At 42.5% G+C, this 26,893-nt stretch overlaps 1 protein-coding gene across 5 annotated transcripts in view; it reads right to left on the bottom strand.

Annotated features, from left to right (window-relative positions):
* CDH23 (cadherin related 23) overlaps positions 1-26,893 on the bottom strand; it is a 556,038-nt gene that overhangs the window by 419,708 nt on the left and 109,437 nt on the right. For all 5 annotated transcript variants that reach the window (XM_077350525.1, XM_077350522.1, XM_077350524.1 and 2 more), the window contains exons 4-6: positions 18,456-18,598; positions 12,901-12,948; positions 11,280-11,372 (exon numbers count right to left, since the gene is read on the bottom strand). In XM_077350525.1, coding sequence (XP_077206640.1) covers positions 11,280-11,372; positions 12,901-12,948; positions 18,456-18,598 — 284 coding nt within the window. The remainder of the gene's footprint in view (positions 1-11,279; positions 11,373-12,900; positions 12,949-18,455; positions 18,599-26,893) is intronic.

The following is a 26,893-nucleotide window of genomic DNA, read 5'->3' as shown; positions in this document are numbered from 1 at the left end:
CTGACCTGGTTCCCCAGATTGTTCCACCCTATGCCCAATTATCCATCCGTTCCCTTCTGCTCATCCAGTGGGCCTGTACGGGAATAGTTTTTTAATCGCCATCATTGTGACTCAGTCATTATTTTAATGGGGTTTTAATGGGGAATCTTAATGGTTAATATATTGTATTTGTATTAAAACATTGTGAACCGCCGCGAGCCGGTTTCCGAGAGCGGCGGTCATACAAATCAAATAAATAAATAAATAAACAGAATTTTCAGATCTCCACTGGTTAGAAGAAAAACACAACTTTTAATTTATATCAGCATCAGAAGACCTTTATTGGCATATAAAGAAAGATGGCAGAAGAAGAAAGAAAAATACATTATAAAGCATTAATTGTTCTACAGTTACGAGACCTCATAGCCAGCTGTACAAACTTGGCAACCGACTCAATAACTTGAGAGCTTTTGCTTCCTATTCAATCTAATTTATATTCTAAACTGGTTACCTGGCGATCATTGTTTACCTAAACCTCCCAAAACAATCTCTAATGGCCAATGCTTTCTATTAGGACCTCCAAGGATTCCATTTTAACTTTAAAAGGAAAGTTTTTCACTCTCATGCTTCTACAGAACAGGTTTCAAAGTGTAATAATACATTTATTAATCACTAGAATAAAAAGAGACAGATGTACTAGAGAATCATCGTGAATGGAAGAGAAATGTTTAAAACTTTTTCAGTACCAAGCCGTTATATCATAAAACATGAGTGTATAATTGATCTCATCAAAAACATCAGTGTCCAGTTGTCATAGGTGTCATGCCCCGGCTGCCACCTCCCATCTCCAAGGAGTTGCCAGAGCAACCAGAGCCTGCTGTAGAGCCAGCTCTGGCAGAAGAGAGAGGGGCCTCTGAATGTGCAGCAGGGGAAAATAGCACAAGTCAGCCAGGCTCTTCCCAAGAGGCATATCTGGAGCAGCTGCAAATGCACTCCAGCCCTGACAGTTCGCCTAAAAGATGCAGAGGGTGCAGAAGACTGGTATTTGCTGAACGCTGAAGGAGCCAAAGACTGCAGGCACGCTGTCAGAGTAGATGGGGCCCAGCTGGGATAGCTCCTGGGGAGGATGAGTGAATCCTCCCCCAGGTGCTGCCAATTAGCTGGGTTGCTTTTAGGTAAGACAGCAGCAGCTCTTCGGCATGGATACAATCTATGCAGAAACCCTCCTGTCCTGCTCGGATTCCTTGGCTCTGCGAACTCCTGACTCCTATTGGCTTCCTTGACTTTTAGCAAATGGCTTTTGACTATGCACCTGGTAATTGGCCTGGCTTTGTTGACTATTGCTTATCTGGACTCTGACCTTGGCTTTCCCTTGACTACTCTTTGCCTCGCCCTTAACTCTGTTTGCTATGATACCTAATGACTTGGACTGGACTTTGACCTTGCTCTGGTGTGGACTCTGGCTAGGCTCTGCAGCCCAGGCACCTCCTGCACAGCTGCCACTGGGTGTGGCCAGATAGGGCAGCATATAGGTTATATGTTTCTCATACTATATATATATATATAATTGTTTATATTTATGCAAAGAAAAAACACTTCATGATGAGAAAAATCATCTTTTGAAAAACTAAGTTATTGAAAAGTCAGGATACATTATCTTTAAACCGCCCGTGGCACCACGGGCGCCACGGGCACCACGGGCGCCACGGGCACCACGGACTAAATAATTCGTTAAGCCCCCTTGAGGTGGGCTTTGTCCGTGATGAGGAAGGGTCCGGATTGGACCCTTCCTCACGACAGACAATCGGAGGGACCAATTGGCAGGCGCGAAGCGCCTGCTGATTAGTCCCTCCGATTCCCAGCTCCGCAGTTCCCCCCGGCCTGACGCGGCGAGAGGCGCAAAGCGCCTCTCGCCGCGTCAGGCCGCCGACCCAGGGAGCCAGGGTTCCCTGCCTGGCGGGCTGACGTGGCGAGAGGCGCGGAGCGCCTTTCGCCGCGTCAGGCCGCCGCCCGAGGGAGCCCCCGGCAGTCGCGCGAAGCGCGGCTGCCGGGGGTTCCCTGCCTGGCGGGCTGATGCGGCGAGAGGCGCGAAGCACCTCTCGCCGTGTCAGCCCGCCGCCGCCGGAAGATCGCCGCCGCCGACCAGCCTGCCGCTGCCGACCAGGCTGCCGCCGACCAGCCCGCCGCCGCTGCAGCCGACGACGACTCAAGTAAGCACCTAGCGCCCGCTGCATTCCCCTGCAGCGGGCTTGCTTACTAGTATATATAATAAAACGTAAAAACAGGTTCCTTCAAACAAAACATTCCTGCATAGATAAGTCAGAGTAGAATCACTTGTTTTCCCATGCTGATACTCTGGCAATTTGACTGTGGTGTTTAGGTGGTTAGTATTAAATCTTTGTTGCCATTTGATAATGCCATCCAATCATTCATCATAATTATAGAGGAAAAAGAGAAGCCTTATCTGCACTGTTAGGGGGAAGATTTCATTGAATTCAGTGGGAATTACCTTTCAAGAAACATGGTTAGGCATGTTCCATAAGCTCTATGGGCATAGAAAATGTGGTTGAACAACTTTCAAGTATAGCTTCAAGTTCTCTGAATTTGAGAACAAGAATTTATGACTCAAATTGCTGTACAAAAAACATACCTAGGTGACCACCACATTCATGAAAATGGCATCCAAGACAGATTCATTAATCTGTTCAGCTATACATAAAATATGACACTCCATCTCATTTTTCAACTTGTCCCTAATGGCCTAAAAAATTGCTCGTCCTAGTATAAAGTGTTGGTGCCAAAGAACAGTGCTCAGGAATTAAGAAAGTTTTTGACTTGAGATCCTCTGTGCAAAGTTTTCAAATAATGTAGAGCTTTCAATCCATGCAGACCTCTCCTTCAAGCAGGGTCATCTATCTTGAATTCATAGAACAAACTAACTAGGTTGTCATACCTGCCCTTGAATAGGGTCAAGCTAGATGTGACAGAGATCATAATTTCCATCAGTCTTTTAAAGTGAAAATTGAGCTGTGAACCACCTAGATTTGGATCAGGGCCATGCTGGAGAGTTCGTTTAACCCTTTCACACTCACATACACCCCTAGTTTTGCTAGCAGGACCCCTCCCAATTAATCCTCTAAAGGAGAAAGGGTGGGTAGCAATCTTTTTAAGGGGCAATAATAATACAATGATGAGGTGTTGGTTTACATTAATATAGCCATCTTGGGATAGAAAAGTTAAACCTCCTTTTACCTCCCCATGCAGCTGAAATGAACTTTAACCTTTTAATCTTAAATATTCCAGCTTCTCATCTGTTTTGGGCTTCCATTGCAAAAATAGGGTTTGGTTGAGTCGAGTAATCCATTTTAGAGTGGACTTAAATACTTCAGTTAACATGGGGGGAAATACTAATCTATTCAGCCGAATTACATAACCCAAAGAATATACAGAGTAACACTGCTTTAGTTTTCTATACATAAGATCAGGAAAAAAAGGAGAACTACAAAGGCAATTGAACGTATTGATATCAGATAGATACACTAATGTAGTGCTATTTTGAAAACAATAAGTACAGAAATAGCTTTGTTGAACAGCACTCATAAGGAATGAGGCTTGCTGGTTAATCAAATGTGCCAGATTCTCAGGCTCATTGCTCTGTCTAGCTTCCTAGCAAGACAAATCCTAAGAAACAAAGCCCCACCTCATTGCTAAGGCCATGACAACAGCCCACACACAGGGTGATGAACTATGTTAGGGATTATTAGGAAACATTTCTCATTTGCCCACTTTTCCAGTGTGTTCAGATCTCGTTGAACTCTATCTCTTTCTTCTGGGATGTTAATTTTTTATATATTTTTTTAAAAAATGATTAAACATTTGTTGGTTGATATGATCATATATGTTGCCCCCTCCCCCTCAGAATAGCCAGTGATGGGGCTGAAGCGGGTGGGAAGGGGAGGGGCCCAAGCGGGTGTGTACCCAGCTATTCTTCCCAACCATATTCTGCATGGATTGTGCCACATCTGGGGCTTCTCAAAGCCTGAAGAATGTTTCAGGGGTTTCTCAATGGTAAAAAAATTGAGAAAGGCTAATCTATGGTGTGGCATCATTTGGAATGCTGTGTGCAGTCCTGGCCACTGTCTCTCTAAAATGACTTCAAAAACCTGGAAAAAGTACCGCCAAGATTATTCGGGGAATGGAGCACCTTCCCTATGAAGAAAGACTGAAGCATCTGGGACTCATCAGATGAGAAAAGAAAGTTCATAAAATAATGTGTGGGGTGGAGAGAGCTCACAAAAGAACTTTTCCCTCTATTTTATAATAGCACTTGAGGGCATCCAGTGAAGCTCATGGGCAGTAGATTCATGACAGGCCAAAAGAAATACTTCTTTATACAATGACTGCTTTTAATTCAAACGATACAGAAAGAGCACTGGATTATGTTCTTTGCAATTTGAAATCCACTGGATGAGAACCAAAAGGTGAAAAACTGTTTAGAGAAAGGATTATGCAGACAAGAAAGGCTAGGGACAAAAAGTGCGTAGAGAAGGATAAACCCTGAAGGTCAGGATGGCAAATGCACAGGTGCCTGACTAACACACTGGAGCAGCCCTCTAGGGCACAGACACAGGCAAACATGTTGTAGTAAATTGGAAAGCCATAAAAGTCTATTACAGAAAATCAAACAGCAGCCAGCAAGACAGCCATTAGCTTGAAATGAATACATGGGAACTTAATGAGGTCTGTCGAGGCCAGCTTGGTGAATTAAGTTGCCAATTCTAGAAGGATTCCCCCCTTTCTTAACAGACTTGAAGTCATCTGCACTGCCTCGTTAGAGCTGGACAAGTCAGTTGCACAGGCAAAATTGATAATTACTTGTAGAACAGGATTCAATGAAGGAGAGAGGTAGTTTTCCTGCAGACACACACACACACAATACCTTTGTTCTCCTAGATGAAGCAAATGTCCAGGATGCAATTAAGACATGGCAAGTCCTGAGGACCAGCCTGCCATCATCCTCATACGGGAGCACAGAGGTAAGCCAACTGATTTCCAGGCACAGTTTCAACATATAACGTGGCCTGAAGTCACGTTATACATCTAAGCACCACTAAACTCCTACTAGCTCTTTCTGCAGCTGCCAAGAATCCACTTCAGAAATGCCAGTGAACAAAAAATGCAGCCAATTAAATACTGATTGATTAAAGGTGAATACATTTGTATACTACCAAAATCTCAAGGCCTTTGGGGGATGGTAAAGGACAATTAATATCATTCTCCATTTGATAAATAAAATTATCCTTCACTGTTAGAAGGAAGGGCTATTTTTAACCCCCCCTCTTTTTATATTAATATACTACAATAATAATACCTTAAAAATAAACTGATGTGCCCTCAAAAAGTCCCACTGATTCAATTTTTCCTCACAGATTCCTTTTCCACATAGGGAATTAGGCCTGGGCTGGCACTAATCTTGTTATTGGGCTAATGCCCAGAAGGAGGAGGAGTTGGTTCTTATATGCCGCTTTTTTCTACCCAAAGGAGTCTCAAAGCAGCTTACAGTCGCCTTCCCTTTCCTGTCCCCACAACAGACACCCTGTGAGGGAGGTGAGGCTGAGAGAGCCCTGATATTACTGCCCAGTCAGAACAGTTTTATCAGCGCCGTGGTGAGCCCAAGGTCACCCAGCTGGCTGCATGTGGAGGAGTACAGAATTGAACCCGGCATGCCAGATTAGAAGTCTGCACCACTAACCACTACACCAAGCTGCCATCGGCACCAACTGAGGCCCTTGTTTGCCCCACAGTATCCTTGCTGCGGATGCCATCGGGGCCTAAGTCGGGCTAGGCCCTTCTGGCAGGGGAGATTCGGCCAGCTAAATAAAAACAAACATCCTGAGCCGCTGCGAAGTGTGGAAGAACCTTTCCACCCCAGCTGCCTCATCTGGAGGCACAAATCCAGGGTGGACCAGGTCTGGCGGGGAAAATGTTCTCCTGTCTGGATGCCGGAAGAGGCAAGACAAACTGCCCAGTCACAAACACCCAGCAGCAGCCTGGTGCAGCACCGCTGGTGTGGAATGGGTATGATTGACAGATCTAAAGCTTCATACTTAAAAAAACTCATACTAACTTCAATGGTATTTATCCTAAAGTAAAAGGACAATGCACCATCTATGAGCATACCCCTTGACAGAACAATCATTTAGCTGATTGATGTATTACTTAAACATTAGTCTAACTTTTTCTCATTTTGTTAAGATCATGAAGTTAAGCTGTGCTAGCTACACCAACTGCTGAGAGCATCATTTTAAAAGTCTGCAGAACCCTGACTCAGTGTGGGACCACAGCATGAGGGGTTGCCAACCTCCAGGTAGTACTGGAGATCTGGAATTACAAGTGATCTCCAGACAAAAGTGATCAGTTCTCCTTGAGAAAATGACAGCTTTGGAATGTGAACTCTATGGCATTATACCCTGCTCAAGTCCCTCTCTTCCCCAATCCCTGCCCTCCTCAACGCTCAATCCCCAAATTTCCAGGAATTTCCCAACTTGGTGCTGGTAGTATGATAAAGTATGATAATGTATCGTCCTAAGAGTGCTCTTCCAGTGGACTAGGATGAGATTGACCAAGGACTTTGATTTCTAAAAATGACTAGTTCAGCTTTATCTAGGACAGGGACAGGAACCTAGGAACTTTAAGTGAAATTGAACAAGGACTTCTTACCCAACAACATATATTTGAGTTTTATCATTACTGGTAACAGCCAATCTAGCCAGTCTTTCACTTTGGCTAGTGGTGGAGAGTAGAGACGCAGAATCACTGTAGGACATCCATCCCTTACATCCAGGTTCAGAACTCATCATGTGTGATTCTAACCTGGTTAATTCACCTTGCATACCTATGTTTTACCCGCGTTGACCATCCATCCACGCATATTAAAACTTCACCTTCTCAAGGTTCAATTTCTGTTCATCTAACTGCTTCTTTAGCATCTAAGTTTAACAGTGCCACATGCTCTTCCTCTGAACTTACAAATATACACAGTGGTTCCAGTTCCTCCAGCATACAGCTCTCCATTTTCTGGCCACAACATTTTCATCCATTCACCCAAAAAGTGCAGAGCTTTCCCCAGCCCTGAACAATTTACATTCCCCAATCAAACCTACTTGATAAGGCAGTGTTATGCATATTTTAAATCAGTATTTTAGGAGGCAAGTTTATTTCGCATTCCGTTTATTCACGCTGATCTTTTTCTGATGTTCCAGCTGCCAAACAACAGCCATAAATTTGAATAGCCTTCCCCTACTGCTCTACCCTTTTGCTGGAACTGCTGCAACTGAGAGGATTATTCATGTCAAAGCAAGACAAAGAAAAAAAACTGCTTTCATCGCCTACAAATATTGCTAATTAGTAGTCTGTGCAAAGGCGTGTTTGCAATACAGCTGTCTGTTCCCTCGTACACTTTTCCACCTCAGTCTATCTATTGCATTTCCATGTTGTCTGGTATTTAAAAACAAAGGGGCGAAAAAGCTCAGCAATATTGGGCCAGTGGCTGTTTTTTTAGCATTAATAATATTCAGGAAAAAGCACTCCCTCACAGGGTAAGTTTGCCCAACTGCACACCACAGAAACTCATCTTGATTTTTTTTTTGAAAGTCACAGTATTACTTAAGTTGAATCCCAGGGATTCACAATTAAGGGCTGGGTGCAAAATCAATCCACACATAAGCAGTGGTTAGGTTTATTTTATAATGTAGGGAATACTGATAAATACATCTGAGATTCTGACAAAAAATGGCTGCAAATTGGCCGCCTATTAGGAACACCTCAGTTTTAGTCACTAGCTCTTTAAAAATCTAAATCTTGCCATTATGTCATTTACAATGACTTCTCAATTTTCCCATTGAGGGTTTGATCAGCTTTCCTGTAAAGCCGTACATAGAAGTTATTCTTTTTGTTCCCACTCAGCAGGAAACAGAAACCCTATAAAAGCCTCCCCAGGAGTTCTCTTTCCAGCAATGTATTGCCAAGACAAATGTTATGAGGTCAGCTAAAAGACTGCACATTTTAAGATCTGAGAGTCATACGCAAGGGAAGGGAAACCTGCATGAGAAGGAAGACAAACATGAGGAGGTGCAGAAACAGAACTCCCATTGCTCAATGTTTTCCCCCAGCAAAGGCCAGGTACACTTTCAGGGTTGAGATTTCCTTGAGTTGACTTTGGAATTAGCTTCTACCATAGAGTTTTCCCCAAGAAGCAAAGTGTCACACACACCCCATCATCTTCGATGTGCCTTCATCACTTCCAGGTCACGTAGGCAAATCACGTTTAATTTCCACATTCTTCTCTGTTTGGGGATGTGTAATTCCCCCCCCCCCCTGCTGGCAAGGTGGCCAGTGATGGAGAGGTGATGCCTGAAAGTGGAGAACTCCCTGGGGGCGTGTCTGGCTACCCTACCTGAACGAGATGTTATAAGAGATGCATAGCTGCTTCTGCTGCTCCACACTCCTTACATTATATGCCTCTAGTATAAACAACAAATACTGAACATCATGCTACTGTGTGTCTCTTTGCTTTCCAGCAGCCAATGATGTGCAACAGAAGAGACACAGAACATGGTTATGTCATACTTTTTCTATTACGTGATATGAAGAATAAAGAAAAGAAACACATTTTAAAAACATTTATACCCTGCCTACTTCCCTTCCCCAAAAACACAAGGCGGCTTCCATAAATAGGCATCCAGCATACAATAAAAATGTTCTAAAATTAACTACTAATAAGCCATCAATGCATTTCAAATTGAACCACACATAAAACCTTGTCCAGTTGTTAGTCCCTCGAACTCAAGCTCAGCATCTTAATCAGCTAAGGCCCTGAGCCATTTAAAATTCCACAGGGAAAATTCCACCTCACCTCTTCTAGAAGTCTGTTCCCCCAGGGAAAGAACCACAACTTTAAAAGGATGTAATGCCATTTTCTGCTTTGTACCTGTAATTTGTATAATGTAAGATATGCAATGCTCTTCCAGATTTTTGTAATCCTGGTTTGTGAGAAAAGCTGACAAGGAAGGAAGGAAGGAAGAAGGAAGGAGGAAGGAAGGAAGGAAGGAGCTGGTACATGGGCTCATATCAGAGAAGACAAACCTTTAGAAACGGTAGTCAATTGTTCTCTTTCAATGTTTGCTTGAGCCTTAATTCTTAAACCAATAGTGTCTACATTGCAAATTTACCAAGCAAACAACATGAACAAGCAGATCAAGACAAAACAGTTGGTAATAAGGAGCTTCAGACTACGATCTATTTCTGTGAAGGAATCTAAAATATCAGAAGCTGAACACCTTCAAAGCCCCTCAGATTCTGAGCTCAAACACCACAAGAATTCACTTAAGTTAATAAAAAAGAATGTACGTATATTATCAGTGCAAGCTGGTTACAAGCTTCTAACTGTGTCCATATCACAAACTTTAAAAGCAAAGCTGTTCCAGTTATCAGAACGTGAAATATGCTGTTTCTAACCCAAAGTCAGTCTCAAGAGACCATTTCAGGTAATTCATGTCACAGTAAAACAAATGGAATATAGAGGAAACTCAACTTCTTTACCACAGGCCATCTAATGAGGGATCCTTACCAGCTTGTGAAAGGTGGAGCAAACGATCAAGTCACCGCAGGATGCCAAGCACAGTCAGCTTAGTAATGAGCCATTCATAATGTAATAATTTGCACTTCTTTATTACTCAGTCTCACTCTCTGGCTGCTATACATATATGAACACATACTCTAACCCAGCCCTTTGCCAACAGAAATTGTATATACCAGGCAAGAGGATAGAGGACAATTCTGGAAAACTACTTATTTGGGATTCTGACTTCTCACAGGGTGGGGTGCATTTATCTTTTAGATAAAAGGAACCAGAATAAAGGGAAACAATTACATGGTGATTTATTGCAGTAAATGTTTTTACGTTTTGGCTATATAGTAACATTGGTATAAGAACTCATTTAGATTTAACTTCAGATTAACTTTTCAGATTCTTCCCAACCGGACTGTTAAACAAAATATTAGAATAAAAATACTAGAATAAAACCATGGACAATGGAGTATTGACATGATTTGTTTACAGAGACATTTTAAACTACCTGGATAAATTCAGAACAGTGAGAATCAGTTTTGCATTGTGTCTGTTCATTTATTTTTATTTCTATTATTGTTCTGTATACCTGAACTGCAGAATTCTGCTTCAACAACTTTTATTCCATGGTTCCTGGAAAACAAATTCACTTGTTCTATGGAAACACTTCGGACAGTATATGGAAGTGAAGATACAAAAGAGAAAAGGATGCTAAATATACTTTGGTTCCTGGTAATGCCTAAAAGAGGGATACTCACCTCTTCAGGCATTAGGTAGGAAGGACAATTCACAAAGGCTCCCTGTTCCCATACCCATTTGCCTTTGTGATGCTCACAGGTACACTGGAGTACAAACTTTATGCGAGGATGCAGAGAACAGTAACACAAAGAGGTTCCCATTTAATAGTGAGTGTCCCATAGTTCACTTTGATCCGAGGATACCATGCAGGAAATGAACAGACAGAGCAATGCAAACACAAATGCAAACACATCCCTTCGGAAGACTTGTCTAGCCAAATGACATTTGACAGGAAGTGAAGGAATCATCTTGCTTCCCACTTCTCAAAACCAGTGCCCTGTTTTCAAATGCGAGTGGCTCCTCTTAGATATATTTATCATAATTTTATCTTTAACTTCCACCAAGGAGTTGAAGGCAATATAACATAGTTCTGACAATGATACTGTGTAAGGTGTTAGGTTTGAGATGCACCACTGTCACCCTCTGAAGTCCTCAGCTGAGTAGATTTGAACTTGGTCTCCCCAATCCTGGTCTAACACATGAACTGCTATGCCACAGTGGAACCTGAAACTACATTACAAACTTATCTACAGCACAGGCAAAATGAACAGATGGTCACTCTTCCCTTCCAGAGAGAACAGGGAACTACAAGAGAGTGTTGCTAGGGGTACCTCACCACCTTGATTTAGCAACATTTCCCATTACAAGTATAGTAGCTTAAAATGACACAAGTTTATTTGCATGCATATGCCCCTACTACATTCTACTCCATTTAGTAAGTCACAAGAGGGCACTTTTCTCAGTGTACATTAAATTGAGCAAATTTACTTTCCTTCACCATCATAAGAAATTAATCATTTTTTTTACCAGTTGCAGTAATTTTATCTTAAGGAAGATAACATGTAAGAGCTTTTCAAAGAAACAAAAATCCCACCTCAGGAATTCGGACACTGTATGGCTGATTGTGAAACCTTGGTGCGTTGTCATTCACATCCCCAACTTGGATATTCACCGAGCCCTTGATCACCTGTGAGCCAAATGGAAAAAAAAGATTTTGGTCACCTATATTTAAAACATTTGAATTTTATTGAAGACTTCAGAAGCAGCCACACACCAAAAGACACATTGGTAAGCACCATATTGGGGATCACTGGCCTAAAAGATGGTAAAGGTGGCACCAAGAAGAACTCCAAAGACTGGATGCCACCACAGAAAGAGGCAGCGTCTACTCTGTGAAAGGCAGGTGCATTCATTAAAAGGTACATTTGATGGAGTTACTTTGGCAGACCAATTGTACTCGCTATTTCTTTTTTAAATCTTGTATGCCATAGTGTATGTGCTGTGCAGAATTGTGGTGCTGTGTTATATTGCTTTAATGCATTTGCAACTTTTTATTTAGCCACCTTGAGTCCAAGGAGATAAGGTTGGAAACTCTCATCAATCTCGAAGGTGCTGCTGAACACAAATCTAATTGGCTCATATGACTACCCTCTGAAAATATTCTGCAAAAAAACAAAACAATAAAACACTATCCAAGAAGCACATTCTAAATTCCAAAACACTAATAAGAAATACAAGATCAGTTGGTAAACAACAGAAATTTAAATCCTAGCTTTAATGGGCAAGTATTAATTATCATTGTCCCTAATGGAAAGAATACTTAGATACAATCTGAAAATGCATTCAGGTGGGCAGCCAGAAAATGATTAATCTGTGAATATTCCAGAAGGGAATTCAAGTTCCATGAATGGAAGAGAAGTTTCCCAGAGCATTTCAGCATTTCTGACCATTCATATATTGCAGAGGCTTTACACGTTAATAATTTTCAGCATTGTAACAACACAATCTGCTTCAGTCATTTTCATAGTGGCTTCTCTATAGTGGGGGGGAATCATCACAAGGAACCCTAAAGGCATTTCTTTAAAGCACATTTTCTTTAATATTAAACAGACATCCAACAGCATTTTTGTGGGAATAGTGTACTTCTGATACAAGCTGGAGGTTCACAAGGAATAATGTGGAGGCTAATTTGGAAATCCAGCCCTATCCCCCCCCCCATTTTCCCTTCCAGGATTCAATAAATTTCCAGGCCTTGAGCAAGCTAATATCTCTTTAACTAAGTCCCAACTACTTAGCACTCCATCCTTTCTGGACCACACTCAGTCCTCCGTGGGCCACTGAGGAGGGGAAGGTTATAAGACTCCCCTGTCTTATCTGGAGGTGGCCTGGTTATCTTAACAGGAACCAATCGCTTTACAATTATGGTAATATAAACTTGGTGCAAAACAGACATAGAAACCAGTTCCATACTCTGCCCTGACATTTATAAGCTTTTATGTAAAAGAAAACAATAATGCAGATGGATCGGCTTCCATAAAATAACACTGGCCTCAAATGTCTGTGTGCTCCCCCTATGATGATCATGCCCCCACATACGTGGGAGCTCTCCTTGACGAAACTGCTATGACTACAGTGACTGTGATATTCTCTTCACATAGGATGCTGTCCAAATCGTTTCTCTCTATTTTCGACTGTGGAACAAATGTCATGCTTACCCCTTGGCTGTCACTGACAGAAAACTCAACTGTGAATTCTGACTTGGTCTGGAATGAGAAGAAAGAGATATAATTAGAGATGCCACAATAGTAATCTGTTGATAGAAGGCTTTGGACTTCAGCCGAATATAATTACATGCTTTTGCAGACTGGAAGAAGCGAGGGAGGCATCCCAGAAATAAACACACAAATCCGACAAGTACACTCTTACTCTTATACAACAGGGATGTACCCAACCTGGATAGCCTGGGTTCTTAGATAGCCTGAACTTCTTAGATCTCAGAAGCTAAGCGGGGGTGGCCCTGGTTAGCACTTGGAAGGGCAGCCTCCAAGGAACACCATAGTTGTGAGGCAGGAGCAATGACAAACCACCTCCGAACATCTCTTGCTTGGTAGACAGACAATCTTAGGATCTCTTGGCTATACCACACACATCCCAAACAAAAATAATTAATAAATACCAGGGGAATTGCAACAAAGGAACTAATTTTGGCCCCTCTCCCCTTTGGCCCTTTGAGGATGTCAATCACTGGAGTAGCTATGGAAACCAAAAGACAAGCCCTCTCTATGGTGGAAGAGAAATTTTTGCATGCTTCACATGCTTAACACTTGTCCATTGAGGGAGGAAGCTCCACCACCGAAAAAGCCTGTGCACACAGAGGGGTAAGACCCATATGTGGTTGTGCATGGTTACAGGGGGTGTGGTTCACGAGCCACAAATTACTCAATTTCATGGGTTTGCGGAGACCCGTGGGTTGGCTCTTGCCCATCCCTAGTTTGGATCTCATCTGGCTTATGGGAGAGGGTCTTATAACTATGGTTGTTTGCCTGATTGATTTTGGCTGTTTTCATCTGTTGGTTAAACCTGGTCTTTATGTACATCGATTGTAGGTTTTTAGGATATGAAAGCAACTTATACATCCATATAAGTGAGGGAAACTTCTGAAAAGGGCCCAGGATGTAGCAAACTCACACAATGAGCTATTCTATTTGGGCTGGTCTAAATAAGAGGTATTGCATGCCTTCTGTTTTGGGATTTTACTATGGGCCAGGACCATTTATTTATTTAGCCATTTAAAAAAAAGAATAACCATTCTGAATTAAAAAATAATGTACTTGCTTTGGCTGCATGTATACTAAAATGGGATAAACAACTAACCAATTATGGCATGAAACATACATTTATAATGTTTTAATTACCTTTATAACTATATGTAATCAGATAATAGTTTTCAGTAAAAATCCGACCCCCACCACTTTCTCATGCGCACATATGCAGTTGCTCATTATTAATGTACATTCATTTGGAGCCGATTGTGCTTTTGTGATGCTTTCTAGTTCACCAGCCACTTACACAACTAATGAGCCTGGTCCCAAACTGCTTCCTTTTTCTCAGTCTCTCATCTCTGCCATGGCTTGACACACAGATTCCAGGGGTTTGATCCCTAAGTGCATAGTCCTCATTCCAGAATCATGGTGGTGTGCTCAATAGCTTCTCATTTCCTTCACTGCTCCTTCAGAGGATCCTTTTGCCTCCATCCTCCTCAGCTTCCCCAACCCAACTGTCTTCCAACTGTCTTTCTTTCTCTCTTATCACCTTAACCCTCTAACATTCTATTGTCTCCTTAACAACCAAACCCCTGCATTCCATCTTTGGGTCCACTATTTGCATAAATTCCTCTCCATTGTTCCAACATGAAAGAAAAGAACCTTAAAGAGATACTGGGACAGACAAGAGGCTGTCCTGTCCCTGAAGGGGAAAACAGACACTCAGCTTGTTGGCAGAGTTTAAATATGCAAAAGTATAAAGCACCAGCTGTTTAAAGAATAAAAAAGCTTTATTGAGAATTGAAAAAACTTTGTAAAGATGAAGAAGAGTTGGTTCTTCTATGCCGCTTTGCTCTGTCAGAAGGAGTCTCTAAGCGGCTTACATTCGCCTTCCCTTTCGTGTCCCCACAACTACTTGGTCAGAACAGTGCCGTGGCAAGCCCAAAGTCACCCAGCAGGCTGCATGTGGGGGAACAGAAAATCCAACCCAGCTCTCCAGATTAGAAGTCCACACTCTTAACCACTACACCAAACAGGATCTCTAAAGATCTTGAGAGAGGAGAGAGAAAGAGTCCTAGTAGTCTAACTGGCTGTTCTTCATCTGAAAACAGAAAGATAGGAAATGTGCTCCAAACAGCAGGAAGTAGCCAATTGAGCCAACCAGGACAGAGGAGGAGCTTATTTGAAAAATACCAGGAATTTCCACACCGCAATATGCTAACTACATATTTCCTCCATTATCCCCTGTAGGGTATTTTTTAAATATATGCCATTGAATGATGCACACTAAAGACCTTTCATTTTCTGACACAGCTGAGTGATGGGAGTGCTGCTCCAGTATCCAATCGCCTTGCAAAGGAGGGGAAATGGGACACTGGATCAAAGCACAGCAGGAGCTTAGTTAAGATCTGCCTCTTGGAGAGTACAAGGATAGTTTGGGGGTCTGCCTCAGCAAAACAGCAGACATTTTGAAGGGTAACTCTGCCTGGTTGCATGGCAAAGGGGTATTTAACTCTACCTCTGGGAGATAATAGAATTGTTTGTCTGATGATGAGCAGATTTTGTACCATTTAGTATGTCTCTTGTGAAAGATCAGGCTTGTGGAGTCCTGTACATATGAAAAGATCCATCCTATTGGTGCATCAGTGAAATCCTATTTGCACTTGTAAGCTTTATAGAGAATTCAAACTACACTCTCAAGCCATAACTAGCCTAAGTTTATGTTCCTTGGCACGTTACTCCTTTGACAATCTGGAGACCTGTCCTGTTGTTCTTTAAAAAACAGCCTTTTAATTTAAAAAAATTAATTAATCTTTGTTATTTACATAAACCCCCTGCCTCAGTGCTTGCCACAAAGTTACTTCACAGCAGTAATCCCAAGGCCTTTACACTCACTACCTTCATAACATCTTGTAGCTGAGCGGAAGGTTTGTAGTTTAAAACAAACAAAATTCCTCAAAATTGCAAAAGCCAGTGTGGGTCCCTTCACTTAGTAGAAAGACTTGTCACAGACACATATTTATAACAGTTTCTGGCTTTTGATGTAAGACCAGTACTGTTAATCTCAGCAATATGTCATGGTTGGGTGGGGCTGTGGATCAGTGGCAGACCATCTGTTTGGTGTGCAAAAGATTCAATCTACTTTAAAGGACGAGGCAGTAGGCAATTTGAAAGACCTCCACCACAGACTCTGGAGAGCCATGGCCAGTCTGAGTAGGCAGCACTGACTTTGAAGGCACAATGGTCTGATTCAATATAACACAGCTTCACATGTCCAAGTTGAATACCTGACTCCACAAAAGTCCAGTATCCCTCATCAATTCCTTTAGCAGTTTGGTCCAAGAAACCCCATTCCACTATGAGTCTCAATGTGTGGCACCAATCCCTCAAATAAATTTCTGAACATCAGTTTGGAGTCACCATATTTGCTTGAGTTGACAGATTGCTGACAATGACTCGTTTTGCATTGATTAGGCAAAAGCAGGCCATTTACCTTCTCTTTTGCCTTGAAAACTATATACCTTGGAGGGGGTTCTTAGGCTAGTTTACCATAGCACATGCTTTCTTCCATGAACTCTCAAGCAATGCAATCTCAGAGGGGTCTGCGTGGGATTTAGCGCCTAAGGGCAATGCCTGCAGCTAGTCTGTGAAAGCCAAATGCCAAGGATAAAGGAGACATCATCCATTTGTCTCAGGGAGGCACTGTGTCATTCTTCCATTACCTCTGATTCTCATCCATTCCCTCCCCTTCACCCACTGAAACAAGAAAGGAAAAAGTGATGAAAGATATCTAAAGGGAAAATTCTGTTGGAACATGAAAATGACAAGCTAGGACAGAGATTGGTGAGGCAAGCAGGGTGGACTGCAGGCTACTTTATGCTATGGAGAATATCCCATTCTGCTCCTTACTTTTCCAGCAAGTAAATTTTTGCTTTAAAATGCATTGTGCATCTTGTTCTTTGTCAAAGCTACAGGTCCCTCTAAACTATTTTCATCTATTCCTCTGTGTCATTTTTGTGCATTTTATGTCACATTCACCATGCTTTTGTTGCCTTATGTTGAATCCTGACCTCCCTTTCCCTCGTTTTCATTGATCTTTTATCGCTATTGCTTTTTATTCTGCTCTTGTATTCCACCTTATCTCACATTTAGCTTCCAAATCACACCTGCTTCTGCCTCCTCCATACTCATTGACTTGCACAGAAATACACGTTGCTTGCCATGACTTCCTTCTGACTGTTTGCTTCATAAATACCACCGTCATACTTCTGGGGAGTAAATCAGTAGATTTCACTGACCATCTCAGAGGCATTGTCTATTCTTTTTACCACTCAGAGTGTATTCATACCCATGCAAAATCATGCTAATTGCCCAAGAGGTCTTAAAACGCCAGTAGTAATTGCTCGACAATGGAAGCATCCTGTATTACCTACAGTGACAGCTTGGCTAGATAAACTCTGAGAACTATGTAAATGGCCAAACTCCATAAACAGGAGACCTCCAGACAAATTTCAAAGCCACTGGTATTCTTATCTGAACTATATGAATGAGTTTGAAACCTGTATTAGACTAAAGGAACAACTGAAGAAGATAAATCACTGGTAGCAATTTTTTTATTTTCATGTATTCACTAATTCTGTTCTATGCTTATATATTACTAAATACTCTAACATTAAAATTAAAATTTTCTGCCCTCCTGGAAAAGACAAAAAAAAAGGAAAGTAAGTGGGAGGAAGGGAAACCAGGAGTAGATCTTAGAGAGAAGAGATTGGAAGAAGTCCAAAATGTTGACTTCTGATTGTAATTTCTGGCAATGTAAGGGAAGTCAGTGTATAGTTTCTACAGAGGGATGTTAGAGCTTACATCTGTGTAACAGGAGATATGGCAACACTCTGAGAGATTCTTCTTAATTCTGTGCAGGGTAAGGATAGGCTGTATTTGCTCATTAGTGACAGAAAAATACTCTGTGTATGCTCAGAGGTACACAACTAGCTAGTTTTTTCTCCTTAAGAATTCTGTGTCATAGATACACTGGCTGCTCCTCTAAATAAGACAAATGTGGCACATAAGTGGTATTATATGTATTTGACTTGCTTCACTGTTTTTGATACTGGAGGTAATCTGCCTGTGCATAATTTTAGTTCCACATTTCTGTTTATGGCTCATTTGATTTCTGTTTATGGTTCATTGTTTATGACTCATCTGTATTAAGTTGTCCCTATCATGTATTTATTTATTAAGGATATTTTTATGCTGCCTTTTTAGAGGTCTACTCGAGGTGGCTTACAATATAAATCAGCATCACAGTATAAAAACAAGCTGTTGGACACAAACAGAATGAAAAGACTAACCATAAGACGGAAGCAAACCATTCAAAAGCTTGGGCAAGATGTGTTTAGGCATGGCACCTAAAAGAATGTAAAGTAGGCACCAGATGTTGTTCACAGCCCCCACCCACTCATGCCCATGAATTTTCAGTTGTAAAATATTGAACAGAATACCCTTACCTCTCTGTCTAGAGGTTGTCGGAGCCACACGACTCCAGTCATACTTTCCACTGCAAAGAATCGACTAGCTTCTTCTCCAACCACTCCAAACACAAGAGGGTCATTATCAAGGTCCCGGGCAAGCAGCTGGGTCACTGATGAACCTACAAGAAAACAAGAGAAAGAAAAACTCAGAAAAACAGACATGTGATGAATTAATTAATTTAATCCCATTGGATCTGTTCCGTCCCTCCGGGGCAAGAGAGAACAACTCTGCCCTATCCTCTATATTAAGGTGACCAGATTTTAACATTGGTAAAGCGGGACACCATTGACCAGGGGGAGGGGGGTTCTTGATTTAAAATGTGGTCTACATGAAGCAACAAAAAGTTTCATAGAACGCAAAAATAGTATTATAATATATATTTTTAAAATTTCAACATAAGTACAATTTGCCAGGTACCCCCAGACGTCCCTCCAAAAGTGGGACAATCTGGTCACCTTACTCTATATGGCAGCCTTTTAAATACTTGAAGTGGCTCCATATATGATCAGCTACCCCATGAGGGGTGAACGGTGCCCCCAGGTGGTTGATCCTACCACCCCAGGTTGGTTGATCATGCTTTGAGCATGAACTGAAAAAGAGATACAAAGACAGAATCTCTATAGGAAACCCATTGTAAGCAATGTTAAGCCGGGTCAGTCTCAGAGGGAGACATTTTTGTTGTAACTGTTCTCCTTTTCTGAGAAGCTTTGCTATATAGTTCCTGACACAGGAAGTAAAGCTTGTAAAAAGGCACTCTGTTTCAGCAAGTTTCAAAAGAGCTAGCAGTAATTTTTTTTAGGAACATATAAAAACGTGTTAAGTCTGACATTTTCAGGTGTACATACTTGGCAAATGTGCATCATACAGATATTCTCATCAGAGGGTCCCAGGATTAGCTGCCCCTTCCTCTCAATGAACAAAAGTTGCTGCAAATAGCACATGTGGAACATCTGCTTACTTGACAGCACTGCACAGCTTTTTGTCTCCCTTTGCACTTAGAAACATTTATATTTCAGCTATGAAAGTAGGGTTTTCCCTGCAGCCACCATAAATTTGTTATACTTCAAGGTGCCATAGAACTTCTTTGTTTACAGATGAGCAGGACTCATCTTCTGGATCCCCCATCCCCACCCCAAATAAAGCAATAGGTAGGATAAAGCACTGCCTAGGGCACTACAACTTACTCCTCTTTGGAAGGGTTTCAAATAGCCCCTTTGTAGCAAAACCATATGTTAAGTTTCTCCTTGTTAGCAAAGTTACCCTTGCCCTGCTGAGTCAGCACTACTTGACAGAAAGGGATTGATGGTCAGGAGAAAGCCAAATTAGCTCAGAAGTGCCCCAGCAGCCCCCCAGCTGAGCCAATCTCAGGAAAGTTGCAGAACATCCATGCATCTTCTTGAGTAAAAATCTGACACACAAACCACTCATGCAACAAAAGGCAGAGACAGCACCAAACATTTTCTTCAACAAACCAACACACACAAAACCCTTTTCTGTCATTTCTATACTCAGCCCCCTGGCCCTGTAGTTTTATAGAACTGCTACTAAGCTGCTTTTTTTTCCTTTTCTTTTTATGAAAACATTTCCATCTCAGCTAATTTCTACTGGGCAGAAGCAGACCCTGGACATTTCAAAGGACAGGCATTAAAAAAAGAGAGGAGTCTGAAAAAGACGGCATCTAGTCATCCTAGTTAATCCTAGCCTTAAAAAGTATCCAAATGTACTTATTCTGCAGGAATAACTCTCCAATTTCCCAGTTACCTTCATTTTGATTTTAAAATTATGCATATTATGAAATAATCCATGTGGGGAAAAATCTAAGCATTATCTTTTGCAATTGATTGTAAGTTGTTGTTAGGTGCGAAGTCGTGTCCGACCCATCACTGGGTCAATTGTCCCATTGACAATGATCCTCCAGGCCTTCCTGTCCTCTACCATTCCCCAGAGTCCATTTAAGTTTGCACCTATTTGTCAGGTTTGTTAGAAAACCCTGTCATAAATTAGCCTGAGTTTCTCCATGTTTTGGGCGGGAGAAGTGTATTGATAAGCAGAAGCAAATCTGTCCTCAGGCAGATTTGACTTCTCTAGTCTAGGTGTATGAAGTACTTCTCATTAAAAAACTTTCTATTTCTAAGAAGCTGTTTGTGAGTCCTTGCAACGTCTGACAATGCCTACCTCTCCACGAAAAACCTACGTTGTCAGCAAAAGTCTAAAAAATTGGGTCCTAAATTTGTGGGACCTTTTCCCATTGTAAAAGTGATCAATGATGTAACTGTTGAATTGGGTTTGCCAAAGACTTACAGGAATGTGCATCCGGTTTTTCATTCCAGCCTGCTGCGGCGAGCCCCCTTGCCGGACGTGTGGCACCCTCCGCTCTCAACGCCTGTGCCTGTCTTTATTGACAAGGACACCCACTACGAAGTCAACCAGATCTTGGACTCTCGTTTGCACAAGGGCCGGCTCCAGTACTTGGTGGATTGGAAAGATTTCCCTTCGGGGGAAAGGGAGTGGGTTGATGCGGGGAAGGTGAAAGCCCCCCGCCTTCTCCGAGCATTCCATCGTGCCTTCCCATTGTGCCCACGGCCAGTGGATGCGGGGTAATGGGGGAGTCTGTTTTAGTGCGGAGGGATGTCAGGTTTGTTAGAAAACCCTGTCATAAATTAGCCTGAGTTTCTCCATGACAGTTAGATTGCTTGGTGCCTGGGAGCTCCAGGTCCTATATCATGCATGCTCATTAAAAGTGAAACTATGTTATTGTAGCCATTATCTCTGAATGTACTTTTCCGTGAGACCTCTCGGCTGGGTCCGGTTCTGCTAACCATAACACCTTATCTAAGCCTGAAGACAGCCAAGGACATGTGAAAGTAACACTGTTTTTAATTGCATTTGTCTCCTCTTTCTTCCTCCCCTCCCTTGGGAACTTTCAAGTTTTGGGCGGGAGAATTGTATTGATAAGGAGAAGCAAATCTGTCCTCAGGCAGATTTGACTTCTCTAGTCTAGGTGTATGAAGTACTTCTCATTAAAAAACTTTCTATTTCTAAGAAGTTGTTTGTGAGTCCTTGCAACGTCTGACACTATTGCTTCAGTGACTCCATCCAGCCACCTCATTCTCTGTCGTCCCCTTCTTCTTTTGCCCTCGATCGCTCCCAGCATTAGGCTCTTCTCCAGGGAGTCCTTCCTTCTCATGAGGTGGCTAAAGTATTTGAGTTTCATCTTCAGGATCTGGCCTTCTAAGGAGCAGTCAGGGTTGATCTCCTCTAGTACTGACCGGTTTGTTCGCCTTGCAGTCCAAGGGACTGCAAGGTGAACAAACATTACCCCTCGTCATAAAGAGCATTGCCACATACAGAAGGTTTTCAGCAGTCTCTAGTCTGGGTAACATTTGAATCAGCTTCTATCGTGTGCACTAGACCCCAGTTACATGGGGAGGAACCAGTATAAAATAGTATATCACAGGGAACCAGAAAAATAAACGGGGCTTGAAGATGGATAGGAGGCACAATGATGCTATACAGCAAGTTAGTACAAAATGAAAGCCACTGTTAAAATTCTACAACATTCTGGAAGCATTTCCATGTCTGTTTTCCAGTTAGCCCCAACCAGTCACATGCTCTGCAAACCATGCTACTGAATATTTTCTTTTTCTTCCCTCTCTCATGCAGAATTCACTCCCACCGTCAATGCTTTTTACTAGAAGAGCATGATGCTCTTTGGCATATTAATTTTCCTTTAATCCAAGAAATGTTGAACAATAGAAAATACCGATACTGCTATCTCTGTGCATTTCTTAAGTCATACAAAGGTCCTTCACAGAGCAGAATTTGTGCATGGCGGAGACAGGGATAAGTGTAGTCAGTCTTGTGGAACAATTATAGTAAAAACAGATCATCCTAAAGGTTTGGAGACTGAACACCTGTGGATAATAAAGGGAGCTAAGACAAAGCCACCATCAGCTGTCACCAAACCTGTAATTCTATCACTTTTTCGCCATTTATCAACAATTATCCACTGCAAGAATCATTTTTAGCATTCAAAGAGCAGCTAGTACAGCACTCAAATGTAATTGCAAATGACCTTTCCAGAAATGTAATTTTTTATATATATAACTTTATGTTAAGCTGGAAATGTCAAGTGATGCTGCCAATTCAGTACTTGTGTTAGAAAGCAGAGGATGCTGAGACTGTGGCCTCTGCTTGTATTTGTTTTCATATACTCTTCAGAAATACCAAGCAGAGGTACAACAACTAGAACTCAGCACCACTAAGGAAGTCAAAGGAGAAAGAGAAAAGACTTCAGTTTTCTATATTCTTCCAAGTGAGCTGGAATCAGTTCTCTCCAGTGGGATAAGAATCTTCTCCAGAAAAGATGTTCTAGTGGTTTAAAAAAGAGAGGTCGTGCACCTTAGTGGCAAAGGATCAGCTCCAAGTGGAACTGGGAGTTCTATGAACACAGCTTCCAATATTAGCTGATCTTCCAAAATCTAGTGAAGAAAAGAGATTGAAACTATGGCACGAGGGGAGGAGAGTAAGCACTGAAAGAGCCTCAGGGAGTTTCTATTTACTTTGGACTAGGGTTGCCAGATCTGCTCTGGCCACCCACAGGGGATAGGAGTGTTCAGGCTGGGAAACTCCTGGAGATTTGGGAGTGGAGCCTGGCAAGGACAGTGACCTCAGTGGGGTACAGTGCCATAGAGTCTAACCTCCAAAACATCCATTTTCCCAAGAGGAATTAGGATCTGTATTGAGATCAAGGTATTATACCCTGCTAAGTTCCCTCCTCAAACTCTACTATCGCTAGCCTTCACCCCAAAATCTTCAGGTATTTGCAGGGGGGGGGAGAAAAGGAAGACACCATCAGAGCACCATGAGGCAGAAAAAGAAGACACCATGACCTTTTATGCACAGCGGCAGCTACCCTGCACTGCCATCGTGCCATTGTGGCGGGGCATGCACGGGGGCGGAGCATGCTGGGCTGCCCCGGTGTAGCACGCGCTTTACGCCGGGGCCAGGAGGGCCGGATCGCTGCCAGCCGAGGTAAGCTGAAGCAGCGGGGGGGGGGAGGTGAGGAGGGGCCAGGGGGAGTGGGGAGGCCAGGTCCCCTCCCCACACACTGGTGGGGGCAGGGGGTTGCCTCTGCCAGCTCTGCGGATCCACGTAGGGGCGTGCGATGTCCCTACAGGGGCACCGCAGGTTGGAGCTGGGCGGGCCGAAAGACCCAGTGCTGATGATTATGCACAGTGCCGGCCTGCCTCAGCCCCTGCTGGCCACTGGCGTACCCAGGAAGCTGTGGAAGTTCCCGCATTTGCTTAATGCGGAGCTTCTGTAGCCCCAGGCTGGGATGTGCCCGCCCTGGTGGTGGCAGCGAGCATTATCGGGGATTTTCCCGAAAGCACTGCCACTGCCAGCGCGGGCATTATAGCCTTTGCATGAGTGCAAACTGATGAGTTTTTGCTAAATTTTAAAGGAGGTAAAAAGCAGGCCTCGTGAATATATAGGATTAAAACAATGCACCAGTAAAAATACCCAGAGCCCTGAGTGTAATCTCATAGGGAAACTGCAGCAGATTCAGAGCATACTTATAAAGTACATATTTTTTCCACACCATTGAAGTGAAACATTTTATAGTTGCGTCTTAACAGAGCAATGTACACAATGGGCATAATGTAACCTGAAATTGTGACTGTTAGGATAGCATGTAGCTGAAGAGTCACAGACTTATATATGTACATTTGAGAAGAATACAGCAAACCAGTTAACAGGGCTAAAAGTTCTGTAAGCTTTCCATACAGAGATTTACAAAAGAAGACAAGCAGTGAAAGGCAAATGGAAGACTGCGGCTATGATTTCATCACTGTTAAAAAGAAACTTTTTTCTTTCTTCCCCTCAGGCACTCAAAAAGGTGGAGGTGGGATCATGATGAGTAGAGATGAAATGGATATAAGCACATAGTGTGGTTTGCTATCAAAGCTAGGGAAGCCCTATGGAATTTCCGGCCAAAGTCAGACCATGTGACATACTTAAAGCCCCTCTTTTGCCAGAGGCCATTTCTCAGCCCAGAGACAGCAGAGAGTGAACCTGGGTGTGAAAATTGCTGCTCCCCACTCCCATCCTCATATCCATAGGATAGAAAGATCACGGGGGAGGGGGGAGGGTTACAACACAGTGGAGGCAAATGTTTCAAACTTTGCTTGCATCTAACGTGCTGAGTTTGTTAAGTCTATCCCCAATTATGCAGTGACTTGTTATGATGCAGCTTCCCAGTCTTGATTAAAAAAAAAAAAACTTTGCAAAAGACCTGAACTGTTCTTTCATAAACCTCCTTTCAATCTAAGGCAATAGACAGTAGATTGTAAGCAATGCTAGAGCAGAGTTTCTGAAAACAGGGAGGAATAGAAAACCCACAATAAATAAATAGTTGACATATCCAGGCCAAAACATTTTCAATGTATTATGAGACAAAAGAACAAGTTTTAAAATCAATGGCAGTATTGCTTCTGTCTGCAATGAAGTGGAGCCTAAATTCTACCCTTTCCCCTTTGGAATCCTTTGATGGACAAAGGTTGGCTTGAGACTCTCTTTGCTGACCATACATTTTTCTGACAAGCAGCTTCTCGGCTATTATATGGAACACTCTCTTGAGAGCAGGACCAGCCTTGGAAGATGGGCAGCAGTGGTGGCAGCAGAGCACCAAGCAGGGCTCAGTGCTGGGCCTTGCTGCTCTGCTGCTGCCACTACCTCCACCTCCCATCTTATGAGACCAGCCTCAGAAGACAGGTGGCGGTGGTGCAGCTGCTACCTGAGCTTCTGGGATCAGTATGGCTGCTGTCTTGGCTTCCTTAGCCTCCTCCGCCAGCCGTCTCCCTGCCTAGCTCCCTGGGGTGGAACTACGGATGTCATGTCCATAGCCATTTCCATTTTAGGGGCCACACTAGAAGATGTGTTCCACATCAAAAAAGGTCATATAGAGGAAAAGAACTGAGCAACAAAGAACCAATGAAAAGATTTAGAGTCTTCTGAATCACATTGCACCTTCTAGCCCTTTTCACTGTTCAAATAACCTCTGGGAAGAAGGAACTGGGTACTAACCGGAACCAGTTTGGTGTAGTGGTTAGGAGTGCGGACTTCTAATCTGGCATGCCAGGTTCGATTCTGCACTCCCCCACTGTCTAAAATAAGCATTTTTAGCTAACACCTTGCCTCATACTAAATGGCTGGTTCAAAGTCAGCAATCCCAGATTTTTCACTCCTCCAAATGGCGCTATGTCAAAGAAATTTAGTGGGGCACAGGTGGAGGATGTTAGAGCTCTTAATAAAACTAAAATCAGGGAAAGGAATGTGTATTCCTAGGACAGTAGGCATTAGGACTTAAAATCTCTTCTCCTGAATTGAGACCTCTCTTCAGCTGCATTTATTTTAAAAAAAATCCAATATGAGTTAATTCTAGCATAATTTAGGATTTCATTTTAAAAACCTAGTAGCTTTATCTTCAGGTTGTCACCGTGTGTGTGTTTTTTTTTTAAAGTCATTCCGTATTAATTATGGGAATTGTAGTTCTTTGAAGGGGGTTCTAGATTTCATAAAGAAATTCTCAGCACTTTACTAAATTACTATTCCCAGAATTCGTTAGGAGAAGCAATAAAAATTAGTGGTATAAAACCCACATGGTTTTGTAGTGAAGAGAGAACCTAAAGATAATGAATATTTTCTACTACAGTCTGTGCCAAAGTCTTCATGAGACCATGTGATCTACCTCTGGTTGCATCTCTATTTTCTCATCTGTAACACAATGCTATTAATATTGTCCTCCCTCAAAGAGGTATTGTGAAGTTTAATTCATTAATATTTGTCAAGCACTGGAGATTGCTGAATGTAAATTGCTGTATCAGTGATTATTTGGTGATTCATTAAAAAGAGATGAATGACCTCTTAGAGGAGCTGCACAGGGGCTGAACATTATATAGCAGCCTTTGGGTTTCTTAGGGACAGGCACTGCAGACTGTAGCCTTAATAAGCCTTGTGAGGCTAAATAAACGAACAATTAAACATCATTATTAAATGAAGGAATTCTTATTCTTCTCTCGTTGCAAAACAGTTGAGAACCATTACTGTGTCAGGCTTGTATTTAGGATCATGCTGGTTCCAGTGCAGAAATGCCTGCCTCCAGGTGGGACCTGGGTATCTTCAGACTACAGACATCAGTTTCCCTGGAGAAAATGGATGCCTTAGAACAGGGGTAGTCAAACTGCGGCCCTCCAGATGTCCAGGGACTGCAATTCCCATGAGCTCCTGCCAGCAAACGCTGGCAGGGGCCCATGGGAATTGTAGTCCCTGGACATCTGGAGGGCCGCAGTTTGACTACCCCTGCCTTAGAAGTTGGGCTTTGTGGCATTGTACCCCGATGAGATCCATATCT

This window comes from Paroedura picta, chromosome 8 (genome assembly GCF_049243985.1).
Source record: "Paroedura picta isolate Pp20150507F chromosome 8, Ppicta_v3.0, whole genome shotgun sequence".
NCBI lineage: Eukaryota > Metazoa > Chordata > Lepidosauria > Squamata > Gekkonidae > Paroedura > Paroedura picta.
This window is presented reverse-complemented; position numbering and strand designations above follow the sequence as displayed.